The sequence below is a fragment of the Lissotriton helveticus genome, chromosome 1_1, assembly GCF_964261635.1.
Source record: "Lissotriton helveticus chromosome 1_1, aLisHel1.1, whole genome shotgun sequence".
In the NCBI taxonomy this organism is placed as follows: Eukaryota; Metazoa; Chordata; class Amphibia; order Caudata; family Salamandridae; genus Lissotriton; species Lissotriton helveticus.
Genome location: NC_136057.1, coordinates 1734675541 through 1734699236, shown reverse-complemented (window position 1 = coordinate 1734699236; position 23696 = coordinate 1734675541). Strand labels below are relative to the sequence as shown.

At 42.7% G+C, this 23696-nt stretch overlaps 1 protein-coding gene across 3 annotated transcripts in view; it reads left to right on the top strand.

Moving 5' to 3' along the window:
- LOC144833854 (intercellular adhesion molecule 1-like) overlaps nt 1–21896 on the top strand; it is a 499750-nt gene extending 477854 nt beyond the window's left edge. For 2 of the 3 annotated variants that reach the window (XM_078689198.1, XM_078689194.1), the window contains one exon: nt 21152–21896. In XM_078689198.1, coding sequence (XP_078545324.1) covers nt 21152–21281 — 130 coding nt within the window. In that variant the 3' untranslated portion in view covers nt 21282–21896. Of the gene's footprint in view, nt 1–10268; nt 10475–21151 lie in introns of those variants that run through there. The other variant, XM_078689195.1, reaches the window with a different exon arrangement.
- Nucleotides 21897–23696: the final 1800 nt, after the last annotated feature.

The following is a 23696-nucleotide window of genomic DNA, read 5'->3' as shown; positions in this document are numbered from 1 at the left end:
TAACATGGGGATTTATGTTCACTTTTCTTTCTCTGTATAGTAGAGAAGTTTTTAAATAAACGTTGTGACAATCTTGCTGGGGGACAGGGCGTGTGAAAGGAAAGGCTGTAGAATGTAATTTTTTTGTACACTACAATAACATTTTAATACCTTTAAATGTACTGTAGACATATTTCAGAACATATGAATATATCAGCAGTTAGGAATACAAAAATGAAGCACATTTTATTTGTAATTCTGAAGTGTGATGGAAACAACCCCTTGCAAGTATTCCCATGTAAGACACTCGATGAACCTGCCAGTATTTTTTGCTGCTGTTTTTTACTTCGCAAAACCTTTTCAACATAGAATATGCTCACTTTACATCATCATACACAATCATCCCTGTTGTGTATCACTTCCACACATAAATTAAGAAATATGGATGTGGCCTAACACAGCCAAAGCTGTTGACTTTGGATCTAGAGAAACAGGTTCAACTCCCAGTGTTGGCTCTGGGCGAATTACTTAATCTCCCATACTTAAAATAACATGAATCTGACCCTAGGTAAAGTAAACTGATGCATATGTAAAGTGCTCAAATGCCCCTGGACTGTGTTTGCTCAATATAACATTGCAATATTTATATATATATATAGTCCAAATTGGGACTCTTTCTAAGAATCAAAATGTACAGGAGGCCTTAGCCCATACTCTGCTGGACAGGGCCTCTTTCAGATTTGCTAAAATCACTGATATCATCATCATGATTTTTCAAAATGATTTTAAAGTACCGATGCATCTGCCCAGCACCCCACTCTGAAAAGTGTTCCAGCTCTAATGCAGTTCACACTTTTGTAGGCAGATCAATATCTTGGCCTTAGTCTGATTAAGACGTATTGAAGGGCGTGTTAAGTTTTGTGACATTTAAAAACAATTGCTGTTAGAAGGCAAAAAAGTGTAAAGAGTATGTTATTTTGGTAAAATCACAGCATTTTGAAAGCATGTCTGTCATCACGTTAAGTGGGTCGCGAAAGTTTGTCTCTCTAAAAATTAGGTCTTTGCCATAAAAAATAAGCGAAGCCCTGCTCTAGGGGTTTTGTAGAAGAAAATGCACAGGTCTGCTAGAACCCATGCACACGTCATAGCTTTGCGAAGTCATGTAAAGGACTTTCCCCACTGGAAGGATGACATGTGTTTCGTTTTTGCGTCACTTTGCTTCACGTGCTGCTGTAATGTACTCAACCAGAAAACAGAAAAATAAGTGCATGGGATTTTCTCTGAAAGTCTTTAAAATGTTTTATTTTTATGAAGCCGTGTTTACAACAAACTGGAGTTCTGGTCAATTCTTGTGTGTGCTTTTTTCACTCAAGGCATCTTGTCTCAACAGGATTAATCTTCCCTAGTCCTTACACAATGAAGCTGTCAGATTTCACTGTGAGCTGTAATGCTTTGGCATCTACCCCTTTCCCAATATTTACCTTTTTGATATTTTAAAGTAAGGTTGGCATCTACCATGCCCATGCGTCAGGTGCCAAAGACGTCCTGTGGCTTGCATCTTCTGTCTTGGAAAACCCCCTTTTCTACTCACATACCTTGAGCCAGCAGTAGAGTAAATGACGTTCAGTATACAGCAGCCAGTGAACCTTACATTACCTCCCACAGTGGCCAAGTTCCAGTACATGCTGTTCTTTAATTGTGTCCAGAGGTGGCAACAGTTTTCCACTTCAACCGAAAAGTTTTTCCCCACACATATCTTTTATTCAGTTTGCTGAAAACTAAACTACCTGGTTGTTTATGGGGCGCAGGTTATATCTTAAAATGACAATGGAGAACTCAATCTATTCAAGTCAACACCTGGGTGAAGGTTTGTCTCCTGCATCTCAGGTAGCTGATAGGTCTGTGGAATTACATTTCTATGCAATCGAAGCCTTAGACATCGTTTGCAGGGAAATCACACCAAGTCTCCCCAATGATATGACGAATTTTCAAAAACAAAAACTGGGAGACACCATAGATTTCAGGGTTGTGTTTGTGAGAAGTTAGCCTGGCATATGATGTCCACTAGTTCTAGTGGGCACCTTGCACCAGTCTAATCGACCCTTATTGATGGTGGTTGTAAAGTCAACCTTATAGAAAGCTATCCTAGTGGTAGCATGGACCAGCAGTCATCAGGCTAAGATTTCAGAGAGCATGTGAAGCAAGTTGTTTTACCAATTATAATCCCTTGAGTACCAAATGAAAGGACACCACACAAGGTATATATCAAATATATATGTATTGATTGAACACAACCCCTCTGCACTCTTTATGAGGTCAGAGGTAAAAATACAATACAAGTTACTCAATTAGAATTCGATAAGTTGCACAGTATACATTATGCCCTAGGGGCCTCACAAACCATATACTAAAATAGTGGCATAAGAACCCCGAGAGAGTTAGAAAGCAGGCCTGGGGCCTGTGGAATCGCTGGGGCTACTCTAAACAACCAAAGGTTAGGAAGTAGGATGCCCACGGGAGACGCGTGCAGTGTCTAAACACAGCCGCGGGTTACCATTGACTTTCTATGGGAAACGAACAAGTTACAAATTTACAATTTAAGGACACTTCCGGATGGACTACGATGGAACCCTTTTAAACTAGGATACTTCGAGAGTCAAGACCCACGGGAGCACTGGAGTACTCGTGTTACCTCACCCAGGGAAGCCGGGTGCATAGATGTCTTTTCGTGTCGGGTTTAGTCGTCGTTTTCAAAGGAGAGCTGCAAAGAAGTGCTGCAGGCAACCAGAGGATTAGTGTCCGGGTGGATCCAAGGATGGATCAAAGATCTGTAGAACCTGAAAGCAGAAGGGACTTGTCAGTGACCATGGCAGCGATAGAAAGATGCCACCAGATGTCGGGTGATTTCAGGTGAAGTTTGTCTCATCAGCCTCGAGGACCAGGAGGCGTCGACGATGACCAGGAGCTGGATTCGAGCTGCCCCACAAAGGATCTAGTTGACTGCGGTGTGGGTATCCAGACTGGACCCAACAAGCCTTGGCAAATGCAACCCACACAGGATGTCGAGATTGGCTTCCGTGCAGACCAGCAAGGTCTGACAAACTTCTCCTTTGAAGTGAAGTTGGAGCAAGCCTGGAGCAACCAGAAAAGCAAGTTAGATTCAAAAGAAAGTCTTCGGTGGGCTCACTAGCAAAGATGCGTCAAGCTGAAATGCAAAAGCGGGTCCACGGCTCATGGAGTGGGGACCTCTGAGCTTCGGTGCAAATGATGCTTGGGTTTGGGGCTTCAAGCACCCCAATGCACAACTTCGAGTTACCTCATGAAGTGAGTGCACCTTGCAAAATGCAGGATGTCCAGGAGTTCCGGCCCTACATCTCTCATGTCCGCCGCGGGTCTCAGCTTTGCTGTAAGCGAAGGTCGGGGCTCAGAGATGTCTGGAAGTCCGTGTCCTGTGTCATAGATTCTTTGGGATCCGGCGGGAGCCTCGAAAATGCAGACTGGCAAAGTTGCTGTTGGTGCCTGTTTGAACAGGGTGGTCACCTCTTGACCACAAGGGAGATGTCTTCCGTCTTCCAGTCAAAATGGAATGTCGACGGTCCAGGATATATGTTTCAATGTTTCGTCCAGGGTTATCTAAAGTCCTAGTGACTGGGTTCCTACAATTATACTAAGTTTAGGGGCTGGACTACCCTTAAGGTCCCTCCTATGGGTGGTCCTGGGAAGGGGTGGTTACACCCCTTTCCCTTTGTCCAGTTTCGTGCCAGAGCTGGGGCAGAGTGCCCCAGCAACCGGTTTGAACTGGGAAATGCCTGGAGCACCTAGTGTGCCCTAGGCAGTGTCTGGAAAGCATTCACTGAATGCAGCCCTCCCAGCCCCAATACACACAGGCCTGTCTGGGGAGGTGCCAGCACCTCCTTGGACAGGAAACCTATTGTCCAGGCCTCCCCTGCCAGAGTTTCATCCAGCAACAGGAGGTCAGACTTGTGTCTGTGGCAGCAGTCTCCATTTTGTGATGTTGAGGCTCTGTTTAACTTTAACTGGGTAAACCAGCAACTACATGTCTTCTCCTTCTAGAAGGGTGGAATGCTACCCCAGCCACCAGAACTGGCGGGGGTAGTATTCCAAAGTATTTGACACCTTACACAACATGTTTTGATAAAGCCAAACCAAAGTTAGCATTAACCGCGAGGATTATAATGCACTTAAGAGTATATGGTATGGCTATATCATAGAACAGCTATAAGGAGATGGTTCCGAAAGCTACAGAGGGGCTCAGCTCATGCTAGGGCACCCTCTCACATAAAACCAAGCAAACTACCTCCAGGATTGTTAAGGCCTGCCATAGGAGTGACTTATAGGTGTATAGGTGTATATGTGTCTATATGTATATATATATATATATAGATATAGGTATACTATATCTCAGTAAGGGGTGATTACACCACCTTACCCAGGCTGTGTGAACAGACCTGTGGTGTCAGTTTGGGAGGCAAACCAGGGGTGGCACAATACATGCTGCAGCCCCTGGTAGGCCTAAGGTGCACCTATGCCCTGGGTACCTATGGTACACTGTACAGGGGCTCACAAGGGTGACCCAGTAACCAATCTGGTATGTACCTAAAGTACATGGTATCAATTTAGAGAGAGAACAGCTGGGATGTGGGTCTGATTAGCAGGCCCACAGCCACACTAAAGTAGAAAAACCAGAGAATCACAGCAAAAAGTGGGGGTAACCATAGGAAGCAGCCCCACTCTCCTACAGTGTTGGCAAAGAGGCAGCTGGGCTCTGGGTGATGGCCAGGGCCCAAGTGCCAGCTGAGGGCTGTTTTTTTTTCCTGCTTCAGGGTTGGCCTCTCCCATCCACCCCTCCTCGCCAGGGACTTGCAGTGCCCTACCGTCCACCCCGGCCGTCATCGGACCAACCCACTGTCAAATGGGGTTCAGCATCTATAGGCAGGGCTGATGCTAGTACTTTTTGGGGCCCAGCCAGAAAGGGAATATGCAAGAGACCTGCTACTTTACATACAACGTGACATCAAAGGAAGTGATATCACAGAAAGCACCAGCAATTCACTGTTAATCCTCTGGCATTTTAAAAGCGATTTTGCACGAAACAACTTTCCTGACGAGGACATCAGTAAACAATTTGAACATAAATAATAACCCTAATAAATTGTGTACATATGTTTGGAAATTCTGTTAAGTAAACATATATTATATTGGTTCCAATGACTGGAAAAGCTTGGCCCAGGTCTTTTCAAAAGGTATATCTTTCCTCTTCTTCAAGATTAGTATATTAATTTATATGTATGTGACGTTTGTAGAGCGCAAACCTAACTAAATGCTCTTGAGAGCTATAGAGGGTCAAGGACAAAGACACAGACAACAATTGGTAGTAGGGGTAGTTTGTGCACCGTTACTGCATCATCATGTAGTGTTTATTTAAATAGATGAGTATTTTAGCTGTTTTCTAATTTGGAGCCATCACAGGACGGTCGGAATGGATATGGAGATTTCGTTCCAGATCCTCATTGCGTAGATGAAGAAGGCCTTCTACCTCGCTGATTGTAATGTTTGCCCTTCATCTCCCATGAGGGGCGAACTGCATACCCCAGGTACCATGGGGCTTGGTGAAAAGTATAAGTGATCTTAAGCCCTGTGTACTGTCTTCACAGTAAAATAGTGTCATGATCTGTGTGCATTGGTCACCTGATACCCTTGGGGCACTGCTCCTACTGGACTATTGATGGCTATGTCTCTGATGTTCTGGTCCAGAGAAGACATGGCTTGGCAGTTCAGGCTGGACTGTTCCCATGAGGAACAGGGTCAAAACTGATTTGTATATATATATATATATATATATATATATATATATATATATATATATATATATATATATATATATATATATATATATATATATATATATATATATATATATATATATATATATATATATATATATATATATATATATATATATATATATATATTCCCATTCCCATGAGGCACAGGGTCAAGACTGATTTGCATATAGCTGAGTCTGAACTAGGGTGGCGAAGTGAGCTAAAGAACAATGATGGATTCAACCCAGATCTGTGACTGGGGGTGAGTGTCTGAAACGTTTCAGCGCTCCTTCCATCATCTCCTTGTGTTTGCTATGTCTCTGACATGGGCACATGCCCAATTACCGCAGGTGCAGCAGCAACAGGCCCACTGTATTTTACTGTGCAGCTAGTGGATGAGGGTGGGGGGCTCTTTTGCTCTGCATTCTTCTCTACTGGCTGTAGAGTAATATACAGCCATACTTTTGGTGCATGAGCCACCTACTTCCCTAGAGCCTGGTGCCACAGCACTTGCTACACTAAGGAGGTCTGTGGCCCTGAAAGGGGCCCATGCTTATAGCTATGACACACCACTGTGAGGCTCAGGGGAGGGACCCACACGCACCTATGTTTCACAACCATGGTCTGTTGCTGCAAGATTCAGGGGTGGAGAACTCTCTTTCCCCAGCCTCGCAGCCATGATCTAGCACAGCAAGTGCCAAGGGAATGGGAGCCCTTTTCCTTGGGCCTCCGGGCCCTGTTTTAGCACTTTGAAACCCAAGGGAGGAGGAACTCGCTTTCTTGGGCCTTGTAGCTATGACCCAGAGCTGCGAAGTCCAGGGTAAGGGACTTGCAGTCATGGTCAAGTGCTGTGAGGCTCAGTGGAGGGTGGTTCCATCCCTGGTCCTGACAGTCATTGTATAGTGCTCTGAGGTCAAGGAGAAAAGACCCCACTGCCATGGGCCTCGTAGCCATAGTCTAGTGCTGCAAGGACTGGGGGGAAGCCTGGTCCTCACTGCAATAGGCACTATGAGGCCCATGGGTCCCTCTGCTGGGGTTCACAGTACATGCCCACAGCTGGGAGGCACAGGCCTCGCAGCTATGACCCAGCTGAGGGACAGAGAAAAGATTTATGGTGCACTAGTGCTGGACCCCATACCTGTGAGCTGCACAGTGGGCCATGGTCAGATTCACACAATGCCCATGCCTAGTACCGGCACTGGTATAGTCACACAGAGTGCTGTGGTTAAATGCAGAGGAGGGGGTTGCAGGAGCTTACAGCAGCACACTGGAAGGCCAGATGTTGCCCAGGGTCATAGAATCAGGGGGGGTGCTTGGGTACAAGTGCTTTCAGTTGGGTATAGTGAGGTGTCTATTGGATTTCCACTGGGGTTTTTACCTACACACAGACAAAAACATGCAGACACTCGCTCTCTTGTCTCACAAAATGTTGGTTAGTTTGAAAGAATATTGTTTTATGTACTCCTAACACACAGCCCCATAAGCCCCCCTCATACTCTGCTTCTCATATAATGTATTTTCTCAAGATACACCAGCGTGATTGCTGCGAAATCTGAAGTTCAGTCCCCCCAATCTTACTGATCAAGCTACGCCCCTGGTGTGGTCTTGCTCATGACTGGGTAATTATCACCTTGCCGGGGCATGGCTTGCCGTGGAGAGGAATAGCTGCTTGATCGAGCGGCTCCGGTGAACCAGCTGGATTCTACCCCATAAATCAGTACACAGATCCGCAATAACGGTGGGAAAGAAGCCTTCACGACCGCCCCAGTGGTTGTAAGGCAAGATCTGCCTGGGAAATTGAAATGAAAGTGCGTGATCATGACCTAGACTCTGGGAGCATTCTGCAAGAGTGGGTATACTAATAAATAGAGCATCAGAACCCAGGCACGAGTGGAGGCAGCCTGAGGGAGAGGACAGACTTTTTACTTCCTGAGTTACAACCGCGTGCAGAAATATACCTCCAATGAACAAAGGCGCTAAATAGTGAACTGGCTGGGCAGTGGCCGAAAGCGCGGTTCTGGCTTGAAAATAAGGGCAGGGTACAGATGCACATGCCACACGAGCAGAGGCGAGAGGCAACATACAGAGAAGAGCGGGGGCCGTAAGGCAACCCCAGTCTGAAACTTGAAGGACAGATCGAAGGAGCCTGTCTTTGGCAAGAGGGGTGACTAATAAAGAGGAGTACCTATACAACATAACAAACTCCTCCTTGAAGTGCTCTTTTTGGGAATCCTCTGCCCAACTATCCAGGGACAGGGTGAAGACGGGGGAGTTTCTGCGTCAGAGGCGCTGAAGCTACTTCTACCAACTGGCTCGCCAGTTGTGACCACTCCACAGACTGAATCAATATATTTGTTTGTAAACCATGAGTATGAGCATTCCATGTATTGGTTTGTAAACAATAAGTATAAGCATACTATAAATCCAAACATGATGTGAGGAAATAGGTCAACCACACATACGCTTTATCTTTAAATAGGGGCAGGGCTTTGAAATTATGACATCACAATACTTCTGTATAAATACCAATGGAGAAGTGGCTTGCAAATCCCTTTGTTTTTCGAACCAGCCAGCAGACGCCAGAAATACTAGAGCAGGAGAATCCTTAGAGGTAAGCGCACGAGGACCGGGGAAACGCTATATAAATAACAAACAGAAAGAGAGAATAATTATTTTTCTCTTTCCCTAAAACTTTAGAATACTAAGACAATGTCAATTTGTTGTTGTCTTACTCTCTTAGATTTCTTAAACCCTCGCTTTGGGAACGTCTTCGGATCTTAACGTCTTCGCATCTTGACGCTTAGAAACAGTGTCTCCTGCCAGCCATACGCTAAAAGAAAGACTCAGCCATTCTGCTGTAGTCTCACATTATAAAATCAACAATAGAAAATCACCATTCGTATATTTTTAGCGTAATTCCAAAAGGTAAGAAGACCCCCTGCTTTTCCACACAAAATTATTTAAAGAAATATTTTCAAGCTAAAAGTCGGTTAACATCGGTTTTTATGGTCTAGGTGTAAAGGGTAACATCCAGAGTTATCATGGCGTCCTGAGCGTTTTCTCCAGTATCAGCATTTTATACGACCTCGAAGCTAAAATATCATTCGTGGCGGTAAGAAACCAGGAACTTACTCTTCAAAACTCTATTTGAAAACGTTTTGCTAGACCTTGACTCCATGTTCCAATATTTCTTCTATTATAGAACATTGGTTTTAAAGAAAAAAGTGGTTATGTATCTCTGAAACGAAGAATGAGAAGTGAGCAGTGAAATCCTCAGAAAAAGGTAACGCGTGAATATGCAAATATTACATCGCGTTTATGCAAATTAGGAATTCCACTTTGGAGTAGTATATAGCGATATGATGGAATAGCTATAGATACAATTTTGTCTTCGTAGATTTCACATACCAAAATAAAGAGTTTTTTGAGGTGCCTCATTCTTCGTTGGTTACTGTGAAGACTGAATGGCATAAAAGAAGCCACTCCAGGTAAAAAATGCTTCCAATCTCATTAGGTGATAAAATAATAAGTAATAGAACAAAGGATAACTGGTTGTAACAAAAAAAGAATATGGAAACAAAGCAATCAATGAAAGTTAGGATCATGGTACTAATAAGTATTAACAAGCGATTGGGAAAAAAAGAACAATCATGAGTAAACAAATAATATCCAATTGTTTTTTCACTATGACCTTTCAGGCCCGATGAATATCAACTGATTTTTAACCTGATATCACAGAAATTACAGCTATCTAAGTGATTTTAAGTTCATCCTATATACAATTGGTGAGTTACTTTTTTAAATCTATACTGAATAGAAAAAGTATCTACCGGAAGCAGATACAAAATAGGTCGTTTTTATAAATAAAATTTTACAAATTAATGAATGTGGAATAATTTGACAATAGATATTAGGGAATATGTAAACTCGTAAGCAGACTATCCTTAGGAGATACACCAGTTACAAGAATAGAAATATAGTTTTATACCTCTAACAACTTTACCTCTTTCTATTATTTTTCTCTCTTTATTTAAGTACGATGTAAAATCCAAACATATGACTATTTGCATTTGAATATGATGGAAAGCCCTAATATGATGGAAAGCCCTAAAATGTTACTATCTGCATCTACACGTTATTTACTAACTAAACATGTGATTAACTGCCTTTATCAGATGTATTGAAAAATTCTAGATATATGTATAATTTCTTTCCAATGCCAAGATTCACTATAGGAATTGTGTTCTTAGACTCTTGTCAGGACCGCTCTTTTGGCTATCTTCAGTGGAAATATTATCGATCAGACTCTTGTACCTGGCTAAAAAAAAGAATACCCGAAATTAAAGAAAAAGTTTATTTTTTACATAAAATATAAGAGAATAATGCACTATAAAACAATGTACCATGTGTTGAGAAAAGCTAAAGATGTTTTGTTCTTTTTAGAAAATTTGGCTGCAAAAAATATTGTCCTGAGGAAGACACTATGACGTGTCGAAACGCGTTGACAGACTACAGCCACGCCAATAATATATAGAACTACAATATAGTCCCTCGAGCCTTTTTAAAACAATTGTTTCATTTTTATCATTAACAAAAATCTTTTTATTGTATCAATTTATCATGTATACGTGATGTATGTGTTTAATCTATTTTTATCAATATAATTAAAAAACCTTTTTATAACAGTATATTTTTCTGTGTTATAGTTTATATATTTTTTGCATAATTTATGTCTTTATATAGCCAGTGTTTGTCTTGTAATTTGGCCTGGGTTGATATCTTCGCATTGAACCACTCCACAGACAGACACAAGGGCAAAAATGACGGGGGCAGAGGTCCACATGCTCCCCACCAGATGAAGTGGGATAAATATGCATTGCCCAAGGACCAAATGGCCAGCTCAGAAGGCGCAGAAAGAAACTGGCAACGAACGGCTCTACCCCAGACAGAAACCGCGGAACCCACACTGCAGGATATAATGGCCACATACAAAGAATTAAAGCTGACTTGGCTGGGAAAATAGACATTGTCACCATGGAGGTGTTGCTACTCAGAATGGACCTCCGCAACATGAAGGATCAAGTAGCAGAGGTAGAAGGTACAACAACTAAACTGATCACAGACACAAAGGCCCTGCAGAATCAAGTCAAAGAGCTGACTCAATCAGCAAGGGAACTGGAAGATAAGTTGGAGGATCAAGAAAGGTGCTCCCACCAAAATAACGTCCGCATAGTTGGGGTAATGGATGGGGCAGAAGGGCAGACAGTGGACCTATATGTAGAAGACTTTATAACCAACTAACTGCAGCCTAGAGAACTATCCAAATTCTTTGCGTTGGAGCGGGCCCACTGAGTCCCGGGAGCACGGCCAAGGCTGGGCGCCCAGCCACGACCTATAATAGCGAGACTATTCCACTTTCGTGATCGGAAGGTAATCCTCCATGCGGCCAGAATGGCCCCACCATTGAGGTTTGAAAATTCCCTAATCACCTTCTATCCGGATTTCACACAGAAAGTGCAACAAAAGAGGTGAAACTTTTTGGAAATTAAAAAGATTCTACGGGCCCAGGACATCAAATATTTAATGCTTTTTCGGGCAACCCTTAGGGTAATAGCAGAGGGTAAGATATGGATATTCACAACCCCTGATGAAGCACAGGATTGGCTGGATGGCTGGAGAAGAGGTGCAAAAGCAAAACATGGTCGAAAAGGTGTATTGGCAGCGGAAGCAGTAGCAAGGGGCTCAGACTCCAAGTCATTATCTGAACACTGACAGAGAGTAGAACATTCGCCACAGACGCAGGAGTGACATTCCTGGGGCAGATCTGATAGGGAGTGAGACACCCGAACTGTCTATTGATTAACTCAGAAGAGGCGACCAGAACCACGGCATCCTGTTGCCTAGTTGAGAATGGAACATACGTACAGATAAGATTTATGCCTTAACCACGAAAAAGAAATGTAGTATATGTGGTTTTATATGCTTTCGCATGAATTAGGATAATCTTTGCCGTGATGTATCTTGATGGGGAAGGGCAGGGGGGGGGAATGGCGGACTTTCAGACCCCGGGCCGAACCAAATTGATTTTGTTATTTAGGGGCGACAGGCACTCTGAAAATTGGGGAGGTGGGAGGTTTCTAACCCACAGTACAGGGCAGCAGGGACGGGGGTTGGGAAGTTTACACAGTTTCAATGACAACCAGAGAGATGGCACAGTTAGTATGTTGTTCAAGTTAATTACCTGGCAGGAATTGGGACTAGACCATAGTATACCAAAAAGACAGGAATGTAAAGATAGATGCTTTGTATACATAAGGCGGTATAGATGTGTTCTGAGTGACCAAATATGTTCCAATGGTTGACAAGAGGCACGAGATAGATAAGACACAAGCAACCACCCAAATAAATTTACAACAATTGGATATTAACCTGGAATGTTAATGGCTTGGGCCACAAAATAAAATGCACAGTAGTCTTGCAATACCTCTTCAGACATAACCCTGACATAGTAGTGATGCAGGAAACACACCTTAAGGGCAACACGTGTAAGGCTCTTGATAGATTTGGATACAAATTAGTGGCACATGCAGGATTCACTTCCGTGTCGAGAGGAGTTGGGATCCTGATTCGGACGGCACTCCTCTTCTTAATGGGACGAACTTGGTGTGACCAAATGGGTTATTTCATAGCAGTCACAGGATGAGGGGAAGTTAGAGTCCTTAATATTTGCTCAGTGTATGTACCACCGAGACTGACCACAAACACGTTGAAAGACCTAGGCACAATGCTGGTAGACCTCCCAAATGGGTTATTAATACTGGGGGAGACATGAACGCAACAATAGATCCAGAGATGGACAGAATATCAACCGCGAAAAGAGAGAGAACGTCCAATCCATTGCAAGACTTTGCCGGTGCGATGGGTTTAGTGGACCTACGAAGGCTGCATAATGCAGAAGACAGGCAATATATCTTCCACACAGCTCCACATGGGGGTACTCATGACTAGATTACTTGATTACACGGTACATAAATGCACACTGGTTCAAAGGAACAGAACACAAAGCGAGGGGAATTTCTGATCACTCTCCAGTAGAAACACTACTGAAAGGGGCCACAAGAAATAACACAATACCGCCCACACTAGACCCATGGCTTTTCAGAGACAAAAAGGTACTGGACAAGATAGCTGAGAGTACAGATCAATACTTTCAAGTTAATACGGGAACAGTAGACTCAGCCTGTATGCTATTGGAGGAGTATAAGACGGTAATTAGGGGGCATGTTCCAAACATAGTGGGAGGAAAAAAGAAGGAACAAAAAATTCAGCATGCTGCGCTAGAAAAAAACATTACACAATTGGAAAGAGTGGCCGTGGGCAATAGTGAATTTGCGGCACAGGCCAGGCAGAAAATACAAGTTAAACAAAAAGAAATTAAAGCTATTGTAGAAGAGGCTGCCAAGAAATTTGCGAGAGCAACCCAAAGGCGACTGTATGAAGTAGGTGAAAAAGCAAACAAACTATTAGCCTGGTTGGAAAAAAGAGATAAGGAATGGAGTTGGGTTCTAGAGATAAATACCCCACAATCAGAGATTAAAAAGACAGGTGACATAATTGCTGCAGTGTTTGCGGACTACTACGAGGCCCTATATACACCCACTTCCACCAGAACAAGATAGGACTGTGTGGAAATACTCAGAGATATCCTGGTTACATGCCTATCTAGTGAGGATAGCAAAGCACTGGATGAGGAACTCAAAACAGAGGACATAGCAAGGGCATTAAAAGACCTACAATCAGGAAAAACATCCTGTCCTAATGGCATATGTATGCATATGCATAATGTGGAGCTTTACAAAGGTTTTTTTTTGGAAGAACAACGGTCCAAAGCAGTTCCAGAGATGTAAAGCAATGATATAGAGACCATAGTAGGCTGCTATATATTAATCCAAGTCCAGCCTGACAGGGAGTTTATTTTTAGAATAATCAATGAATTTATAACATCTCAATACATGAGCAACATTTCAAAATTGTAGGGCACAATCCTGTGCCGTACTCAGAACAAAAGAGCACAGTGGAAAGATAGAGGATAGCTTTGTGAGGAAGGAGGAAATTTCACAGGCAAAAGAGAAGTGAGCAAGCTGAACACTTTTAGATCAGTGTTACAAGTGTTTGCCAGAGTAGTACATACAGAAGGTAATACAAATTGGTTTCACTGTATGACTACTTTACTACTATCGGAGCAACAAACCAGTGGCTGGCAGGGATTGCTCGCACGGTATCAATGGACATTGTTCCTTCACTTTGCGGATCCAACTAAATTCAAGGACCGACACTTTCAACCCGGGATTACCTAATCCTGGTTGCTAATTGTGCAACCCTCCGCCCAACTATCCTGTTATACCGCGCCGTTCGCGGATGATGGTAACCAAACCAACGCTCTGAGCCCCGAGCTCTCACCACCCACAGTGGACCCGCACCCTCGTAAAGTTGATACCTGCACCATCGAGGCGTATCATTATTTTACCCAGGCATAATAATTTTGTACAGTCCTGATGATAATCCCATTGTATTTTAGAGCGACCTTTTTAAAGTAGTCATACAGTGAAACCAATTTGTATTACCTTCTGTATGTACTACTCTGGCAAACACTTGTAACACTGATCTAAAAGTGTCCAGCTTGCTCACTTCTCTTTTACCTGTGAAATTTTCTCCTTCCTCACAAAGCTATCCTCTATCTTTCCACTGTGCTCTTTTGTTCTGAGTATGGCACAGGATTGTGCCCTACAATTCTGAAATGTTGCTCATGTATTGAGATGTTATAAATTCATTGATTATTCTAAAAATAAACTCCCTGTCCGGCTGGACTTGGATATAAATATATAGCAGCCTACTATGGTCTCTATATCATTGCTTTACATCTCTGGAACTGCTTTGGACCGTTGTTCTTCCAAAATAATTGACTCATACCCTTGGTCCACAGCCACCTTCAGGGTCCCCCTTGTTTTTTCTAGAAGCTTTATAAAGGGGTGGCATCGAAAGTGGCCCCGCATATGCTAAACATGTTTAATGAAGCTCTTAATCAAGGAGAGCTACCAATAGACCAGAGATTAGAGAGGGTATTGGTGATTCCGAAATCTGGGAAACCAGCGGAGAATTGTGGATCATACTGACCAATATCATTGCTCAATGTTGAAGCCAAGGTACTAGCAAAAGTGCTGGCAAATGGATTGAGTATGGTTATCGCCTCGGTGATACACCCTGATAAAGTCCGGGTTCATGCCATATAGGAGCACCAGGCTCAACCTGTGGAGGCTATATGGAGTGATGCACACGACCAAGACCAACCCAGACGAGAAAGTGGCATTACTGTTCCTAGATGCATGGATGGCATTCAATAATATATAATGGCCATGCCTACAGGCAGTGTTAGAAAGATTTGGATTTGGACCTGGGTTCCGAGCATGGGTACAACTCCTATACGCAAATCCATTAACGAGGGTCAAGGTAAATGGGGTGATATCAAGGAGGTTGCAGCTTTACAAAGGTATGAGGCAGGGATGCCCGCTCTCGCCCATGCTATTCACAGTAGCGCTGGAACCTTTGGCTCGTGGGTCAGAATAGACCCTTTAATCTGGGGAATAGGTGGGGGTGCACACTGGGTGGAAAAGATATCCCTGTATGCTGATGATATACTGCTATATTCCACCCACCCCAGGTCATCGATAAACCTAATTATTCACCTATTCCACCAATTCGGAACCTATTCGGGATATGAAATCAATTGGAATAAATCCCTTCTATACGTGCTAGCTGGGACGACCCCGATCTTACAGAGCAGTGCAAGCTCCGTATCAATTCGAGACACATTTAAGTATCTGAGCATTATAACATCAAAGGGAGATAATACATTCATTGAGGATAACCTGCACCCCCAATTGGAGAGACTGCCCAGAGATGTGCAACACTAGCGGAAGCTGCCATTGACGTTGAAGGGACGTGCAGCCTTATTGAAAATTAGGCAAAACTAAGGAGTTAGGTCCCGGGACCTGGGGTAGGCTGGACCTTATATTTGTCAAACCACACACAAAATGCCTACACCATTCAACTTTGTATATACTTTAAGGAACAAACAAAACTGATTCTTAGTCTGTTCGGGTACTTTTATTTATACCCTTTAGAATTTTAAATTATTTTATGATTTTCTTTTGTTTTCATGTATGAAAAGAAACACTAATACATTCAACAAAAACTATACATATATACAACATTATTTTACATACACATATATACATTCCACATTTACATTAGACCAAATGCATCCTACGTGTACTAATTTAAACTGACAAATAATTAATCTTTGTGAGTTTTATATTCAAAACTGATCAATATACAAAACAATATCCAGACAATTCAAATGACAAAGTCAAACTAGAAGAGAGGTAATTCCACCACAAGGCGACCAATTGCGAACCCAGCATTTGCTGGTTTCCACAATAAATGATATTAGTCCCTCCTTCACATATGCCGACGTGTTTCGAATCCGGGGAAACAAGTTCCCGGATTCTCCTCAGGGCTTTGTCACTTCTGTCTGCTTCAGATAAGCAAACCGGGATTCCTGTTATTCATCGGATTTCACAGAATTGCTCTTTTGTCTATTGTGAATAGGTTCATTCTACTCAGCAACGTTGTTATTTCTGTATTTATGATTTGAAGGTATCAGATTCGCCACTTTCGATTATTTTTCTTTTCCTTCTATGGGGACAACCTTGGCGTTCGGAAGTGGAGCCACTTTAATTTTCTCCTCACAGTATTTGGCTGCACGCCTAGCGCTGTTTGTGATACTTCCAACTGTTTTTTAGCTTCCACACTTCTTCATGAGGGGGCCAACTGTACTCCTTTATTCAGCGTTCCCTGCTTGCTCAACAACCGGGCTGGTGAGATTCAATCAACCGCAGTGACTGCGGTTGATTGAATCTCACCAGCCTGATCCTGATTGGAAGGAATGGTTAATCTGGCCCACAGACACAAACAACTGTCAAAATAGATTCCTGAATAAGACACAAGGGTTTACATTCACTAGGCCAGATCCAAGATATGTCCAGAGACAACATCCAGGGATAGTAACAACATACAGTGTAGGAAAACTGTGCCTTGACTGGCTACAAAAATCCACACTAACAGAGGTAAAACAACACTTATCGTTACTAAAAGATGGCATTGATTTAAGGGACTTCTTACAAGGTCCTGCGAAACGGCGTCATAAACATTTTATATACGCTAGTATATATGCCATTTATAATGAAGCTTGGAAGGCGAAACAAGCAGAGACTGCAAAACAAATACGAGAAATTTATCGTATTCATTTATTGAAAGCTCTCTCTGTAGTTGACAATGGGTTAACGACTCTGTCATCCAGAATTTATTCTTTGGACAGCATAGTATCCTCTGCCATAGACTTAATGGAACAGGACTTGCTCATGCTACAGCATGGACAGTAACAATTGCGTTCTATAATGCTTTTAGGCTGGACGTTACAAAATCTTCGTTCTGGATATGTGCCATGGCGTCTAATCAACACCATGTCGTTGTTTTCTGTATTTAACCTTACAGATAAACAAATCACTTTGGCAGAAAGAGGAGCAGACTATACGGTGCTGAGCATTGAGAAACTGGAAAGATTGCCATTAACTGTTTCGGAAAAACCTGCAACAGAAAGACTAATAAACGGAACAATCACTCTGCATGTCACAATTTTCTATTTTCAATATTGTTTGAAACATATACCAGCTGGTGTTGGGTAAAGAATACATTAAGTCAACCTGGGAATTACCATATACACACAGATGTTGGAGTGGGAGAAAAGAAGTATTTCTTAGTGGTACAAACTGCAAAACCGCACTAAGCGGTACACTTTTATGTCAGGGTATTAATTTACATGGAGCCTGTGACGTTTCTTCGACCAACTTATCCTGCCACCTACAAGGTTCTCCAGCTACAGTGATAGATCCAATTTTTAGGCAGCTTTCTAACGGAAGCTATATTATGTTGAATGATCACAGCTGCTGTGGCATGTTGCCAGGAATAGCCTATCTCGTAACTGTGTCAGCCAGTGTCACTTGTTGTATGCAAGTATTGTTTCCTACAACTAAGACAGATGGGGAGTCACTGCTATGGCCTTCACTGAACATCTCTTCTATATGAATTGATACTTTAAGCAGAATGAAAGCCATTCTTTTACAAAAAACTGAGCCACTGACCTTGTCCAAAGAGACGTATGAACTACAAGTTGCAAGGTCCTCTGCAGAGATACATGCCCTTTTATCGATAAACTGCCCTGTACATTTCGTAGAAATGTTAGGTCGTATCTTAAACATGGCTGATACCAGTGGTATTAGACATGTATTTAAGACAGTTTTTTCGGGGCTGTTAGCACCATTTGAAGCAGTCCTCTGCATATTTCCAAACTTCGTGCACTCTGTGTTCGGCTGCCTGCCTCTCTTTTTGGGACTTGTAGCAGGAATACTATTCTTCTTCCTTCTGCTCCGATATGGCAAGTCTGGTCACCAGCAACACCCAGATTACCATAGAGAACACTCTCCTGGCGATGAAGTGTCGTGAGCGCATGATACAGTTTCTGGGCTTGGCTCGTTTAGGAGATCTGAATACCACGTGGTTTCCATCATTCCGACCAATCTGGCAAGATTGCATCTTACCTGTTCTACGATGCCTGCTATTTGGAGAAGAATACGTGTTGGACATCTGTCTAACACTCCCATAAGTCCAGCCAACTGATTTTGATACTTTGCTTGGTTTGGTAATGGCCCATCCATTGTGTGCATTGCCAACCCTGATGACGGCATTCATTGAGGTCTCACAGACGCAAACTGCTGACAGTGAGATACGTGGATCGACAGGCACCCAGGTACCATCTCCATTGAAGATTGCTAATACGGCTGACGGTGATGCTTCACTTTTTTGTGCAATCGGTTTTCTTAACGAAGTGGTCCAACTTTCACCTACTGTAGTAGACAAATTCTTTACCAGCTTAGAAGATTTGATGTTTTCTCCAAGCAATGAGACTGACTTTTGAAATTAGCAAACAGCGTTCTTTGGGACTCTGTATATGAACTTCACTTTTCAAAAACAAAACTTCTAACTTTAGAACTCTATTTTTCTACGATTTGACTTTTTTCCAAAATTGAACTTTTTTGGCACAAAGTAATCTGCTTAAAGTAGAACTATTCATAGAGAACAAGAATTCTTTGAATACTTCCAAGAGAAAATATTTTGACCTTGTCCACAACCAAAACAATTTATATATTCTGTCATGGAATGGTCTCGACTTTTATTTCTGTATTTTTTTTGTTGTTTTTTTGTTTTTGAAAACCTTTATTGGTCTTGAACACATAGTACACAGCTCAATGCCTACAACCCACATCCGTAGGCCGGCAGCTACAATGTTCCTTATGTAGATGTACATGTAGTTCCAGTGAGGGTATATAGTTAACACAGCATGCCGCCTACAACCCAGACGGGCCGGCCGCGATGTACTTAGATGTGGGCCATAGAGGAGATTGCATGATATCTACATGATCACATTGTAATTTTTGAGCAACAAAGCAGTGAGGTTACTTTTAACATTTAAAACAACTTTACAACGTATCCTGTTCTTTTCCTTCCCCGAGTGAAGCCACTATGTTGTATAAGTGGTGTGATGGAGCTTGTAGCGTGGGGCGCAAGGTAGTCGTCCTAGTCCAGCATGTAATGTTAGGCTATGCCGGCCGTGCCGTTACCCCTTCTTCAAACGTAACTCAGTTTCGGGGAAGGTATCTTTCATTCTTACCATGCAGAAAGTATGATATAGTGCCTCGCCATGGGTATGTTGCAGTGAATATGTTTCTGAGTGAGACTAGCCGCGCTGATACAAAACCAAAAGGGGGGGGGGGCGCCAGCCGCCTCGCAATCCAGTCCCTCCATGTTTTTGGCGTTTCGTGCACGGGGGCGTATCGATCGGTGTGACGTGTGTTTGCAATTGCAGGTCCTAGGGCAAGCAGTTTCCAGCAGGGGGAAGCACATTTAGAGGATGCGCGCGGGAGTAACGCTGTTTTTAGTGTGAAATTGGGTGTAGCCCAGGTGTGGGGGCAGTGGTGCTATTACTGCTATTTATCCCTCAGTTATCTCCCTCAACGGATGCCTCATCATTGTGTGACTGAAGTAGGTAAGAAGTGAGGGGGCCCCATAGATCTTTGGGTCGTGACTTACGTGGTAAGAGGTCAGCATAATTGTGTAGTTGTTCCTGCCAGGTAGCCATGCTACTTAGCCAGTCCTTAAATTTAGGTGCCCGCCCCCTGCCCCACCTGCATGCCACCAGTCGCTTAGCCAAGAGAAGGCCCAGAGCAAAAAATTTGCAATTTGTCTTTATCGCAGGATTAGCGAGTCCCAGTAATGCTATTTTAGGACAAGGGTCTATGGGTGTTCCGATCATTGCCGATATAGCGTCAAACACCTCCAGCCTGTCAAGGTTACAAGCACCCTTACCTGTAGGTCGCTTGTAGTGGGTTTTCGCAGAGACGTTATGGACCAACTTCCCCAAATTCTAGGCAATACCTAGTGATTGATTTATAACACTGAGGTAATCAAAATAGAAATCAGGGAGGTAGGCCGGATCATGGACGCTACCTGCTTCCTTGTTGTCGACCTGCGAGGCAATAAGGAAAACTTTTGTAAAACCAATTCCTGTATTTCTAATTGTGTATCCTATAACTAATTTTAAGGGTCTGTTATCTAACTGTTAAGCAAAAGCCTACCTGCGACTAGTAAGAGTTCGGCGTCGCGTCCGAGTCGTCGTCGTGAAGGGTAGAAGCTGAGCAGGGTTGTTATGATGCGGAAGGGATGTCAGGTAAAAAGACTCTCCACTGTAAAGTAAATAATGAAGAACAGGCGAATGAGTTACTTCCCTTCAAGCGCTTGCATTACACTCTATACCTAACCATTAGTTAGCCACTTACTCAGTATTCTCAGCGTTCCGTTCTTCTCCTTCACACCCTAGGTAAAACAATATTTAACAAGAGACGATTTGCTAAAAATCACATTTATAAACAATGATTGCCCCAAAAGATCGCTTTGATACTTCTCAAAGCCTTAAAGTTCTTGCATTCAAATTATTTTAAATAATGTCTCTATCCACAGGTTCTTAAAAGATATCCAGGTAAGTCTTTCAGTTCTGTGGATCAATTGTAGCTTGCTTGCGGTGGGCGCCTGGTGATGCAAACAAAAGAAGGAAATTCCACTTACCTTAAACGTCCTGTGTTCTTCTTTTTCAGGGTTGCATGTCCGATGCGCGAAGGCAGGATGAAGACCTTCGAAGCTTCCAGGGCGTTGTCCGTCATCTTCAGGATCCAGGACTCTCCTAGTCGAACCTCAGGAGGGCGGTGGCAGGAGGCAAAGCGCTGAACGTCGTTGGGTGTGGTCTTTTATAGCAGAGCCACACCCAGGGAACGTTGACGCATCGCGCACCAAATACCTGCGTGCCGGTTTCAGCGTGCGCAGCACAGCGTCTTCCCGAAGCTTCCCAGTCTGACTGCCTCTCTCCACAAACTCACTCGCTTGCCAGCGAATCCAACCAAACCTCCCCACCAGGCTTATTCAGCATTCCTCGGACCCTGACAACAACATCATTAAACAGCACTTGGCAAAACCAAACGATCCCAGGAAATGTACAAGAACACCAAAAGTATGATAAACAGCAGATGTACAATAATAACACCATACATATAATCACTCATGATACACTTGGAGTGCTGGTAGCACGGGACAGGGGTGGGTTTCTTACTTGGGCAAAACTACTCATACGTGAGTTGGATGAGTGCAGGGCCAGTGATTCATGACAGTACTCCCCTCTCAAGAGCCCTCCCAAAATCTGTGGAACAGGCTTCGGTTTGTTTGGATTACGAAGATGAAAAGTTCTGAGCAATCGGGGTGAATTTTGCAGGTTTGAAAGAGGTTCCCATGTTCGCTCTTCAGGACCATAACCCTTCCAATGTATTAAATAAAACAATTTCCCTCGAATTCTCTTTGCATCTAGAATCTTTTGAACTTCGAATTCAGGGACTCCATCAATAAGTATGGGTGCGGGATTCTTTTTAAATCTAGTCATAGGATTACAAGGTTTGATCAATGATACATGAAACACCGGATGAAATTTGTACCTAGTCGGTAGGGTTAGTTTAACACTAACAGGATTTATAATGTTTTCAACAGTAAATGGGCCGATAAATTTGGGACGAAATTTCTTACTGATTTTGATTTTTAGATTCTTTGTGGATAACCACACCTTATCTCCAATTGAGTAGGTAGGTGGTGGTTTTCTGTGTAAATCTGCAGTTTCTTTTTGACTTTTTTTTGCTTGGGCTAAATGATATTGAGCCTGACTTTGTACATGAACTAATTTTGTAATGTGATCTTCTAATGATGGTATTACCGAAGGGATTTGTACCTTTCCCGGGATATTCTTAGGATGAAATCCATAACTGCAAAAGAAGGGTGAAAGAGTGGTGGAAGAATTATCCATGTTATTGAAAGCAAATTCTAAGACCCATAAAATATCTGACCACTCCCTTTCTTCTTCTGCTAAAGCACATCTCAAAAACTGTTCTATGGTTTGATTGGTCCTTTCGGTTAAACCATCTGTTTGAGGATGGTAACCAGAAGATGTGCGAATGTCCATGTTTAGAGTTTCTCCTAACGTTTGCCAAAAGTGAGAGATAAATTGTGGACCCCTATCAGAAATTATTACAGAAGGAATACCATGTAATCGAATTATTTCTTTAGAGAAAACTTGAGTTAACTCTTTTGCAGAAGGAATTTTCTTTAATGGGATGAAATGAGCCATTCGAGAAAAATGGTCAACCACTGTTAAAATGGTGTCAAAACCTTCTTTGGTCTTAGGAAGTTCCACAATAAAGTCAAGAGATAGGGTGTGCCAAGGTTGGGGCGGAATTGGGAGAGGAAGTAAGAGACCACTAGGTGCTTGATGTTGTGTCTTATTCTGTGTGCACACTACACAAGTCTCAATATAGGATTTTACATCATTTAACAAAGAAGACCACCAGAATTTCCTCTTAATTATCTGACTGGTTTTAGTTACTCCTGGATGTGCAGACATCAAAGTGTCGTGATGTAATTGTATCACTCTAGTTTGCAGTTCCTGTGTAGGTACAAAAATGTGTTCATTCATATACATTAATCCTTCTTTGAACTGCATCAGAGGATACAAAGCATACCATTCTTGTAACGTCTTTTCTAGTATCTTTTTTTTAATGTCTTCCATTACATCAGTAACAATCACTCCCACCTTGAAGCAATGATCAGGCAGTACAGGTTGAATTTTTTCAAGAGAACACTCTTTCTCATCTGAAATTCCCAAACGTGACAAAGCATCTGCTTTTAAATTCTCTTTTCCGGGACGATAAGTAATTACAAAGCTGTAATCATTAAAGAACAGTGTCCATCTCAACTGTCTAGCAGTGAGAGCTTTCACTGATCGCAAAAACTGCAGATTTCTGTGGTCTGTATAGATTGTAATTGGATGTCTTGCCCCTAACAAGTAATGGCGCCATTCTTCAAAGACCGCTTTTATGGCTAACAACTCCTTATCGGCTATGGCATAATTCTGCTCAGTAGGGGTCAGTTTCCTTGAAAAATATGCGATTGGATGCATCTGACCTGTTTCCTTGTGTCTTTGAGATAGAATGCCACCAATGGCAAACTGGGAAGCATCCGCTTCTACAATGAATGGATTGGAAGGATCGGGGTGCATTAATACTGGAGCTGTAGTAAAGTGCTTCTTTAGATTCTAAAAGGCTTCTT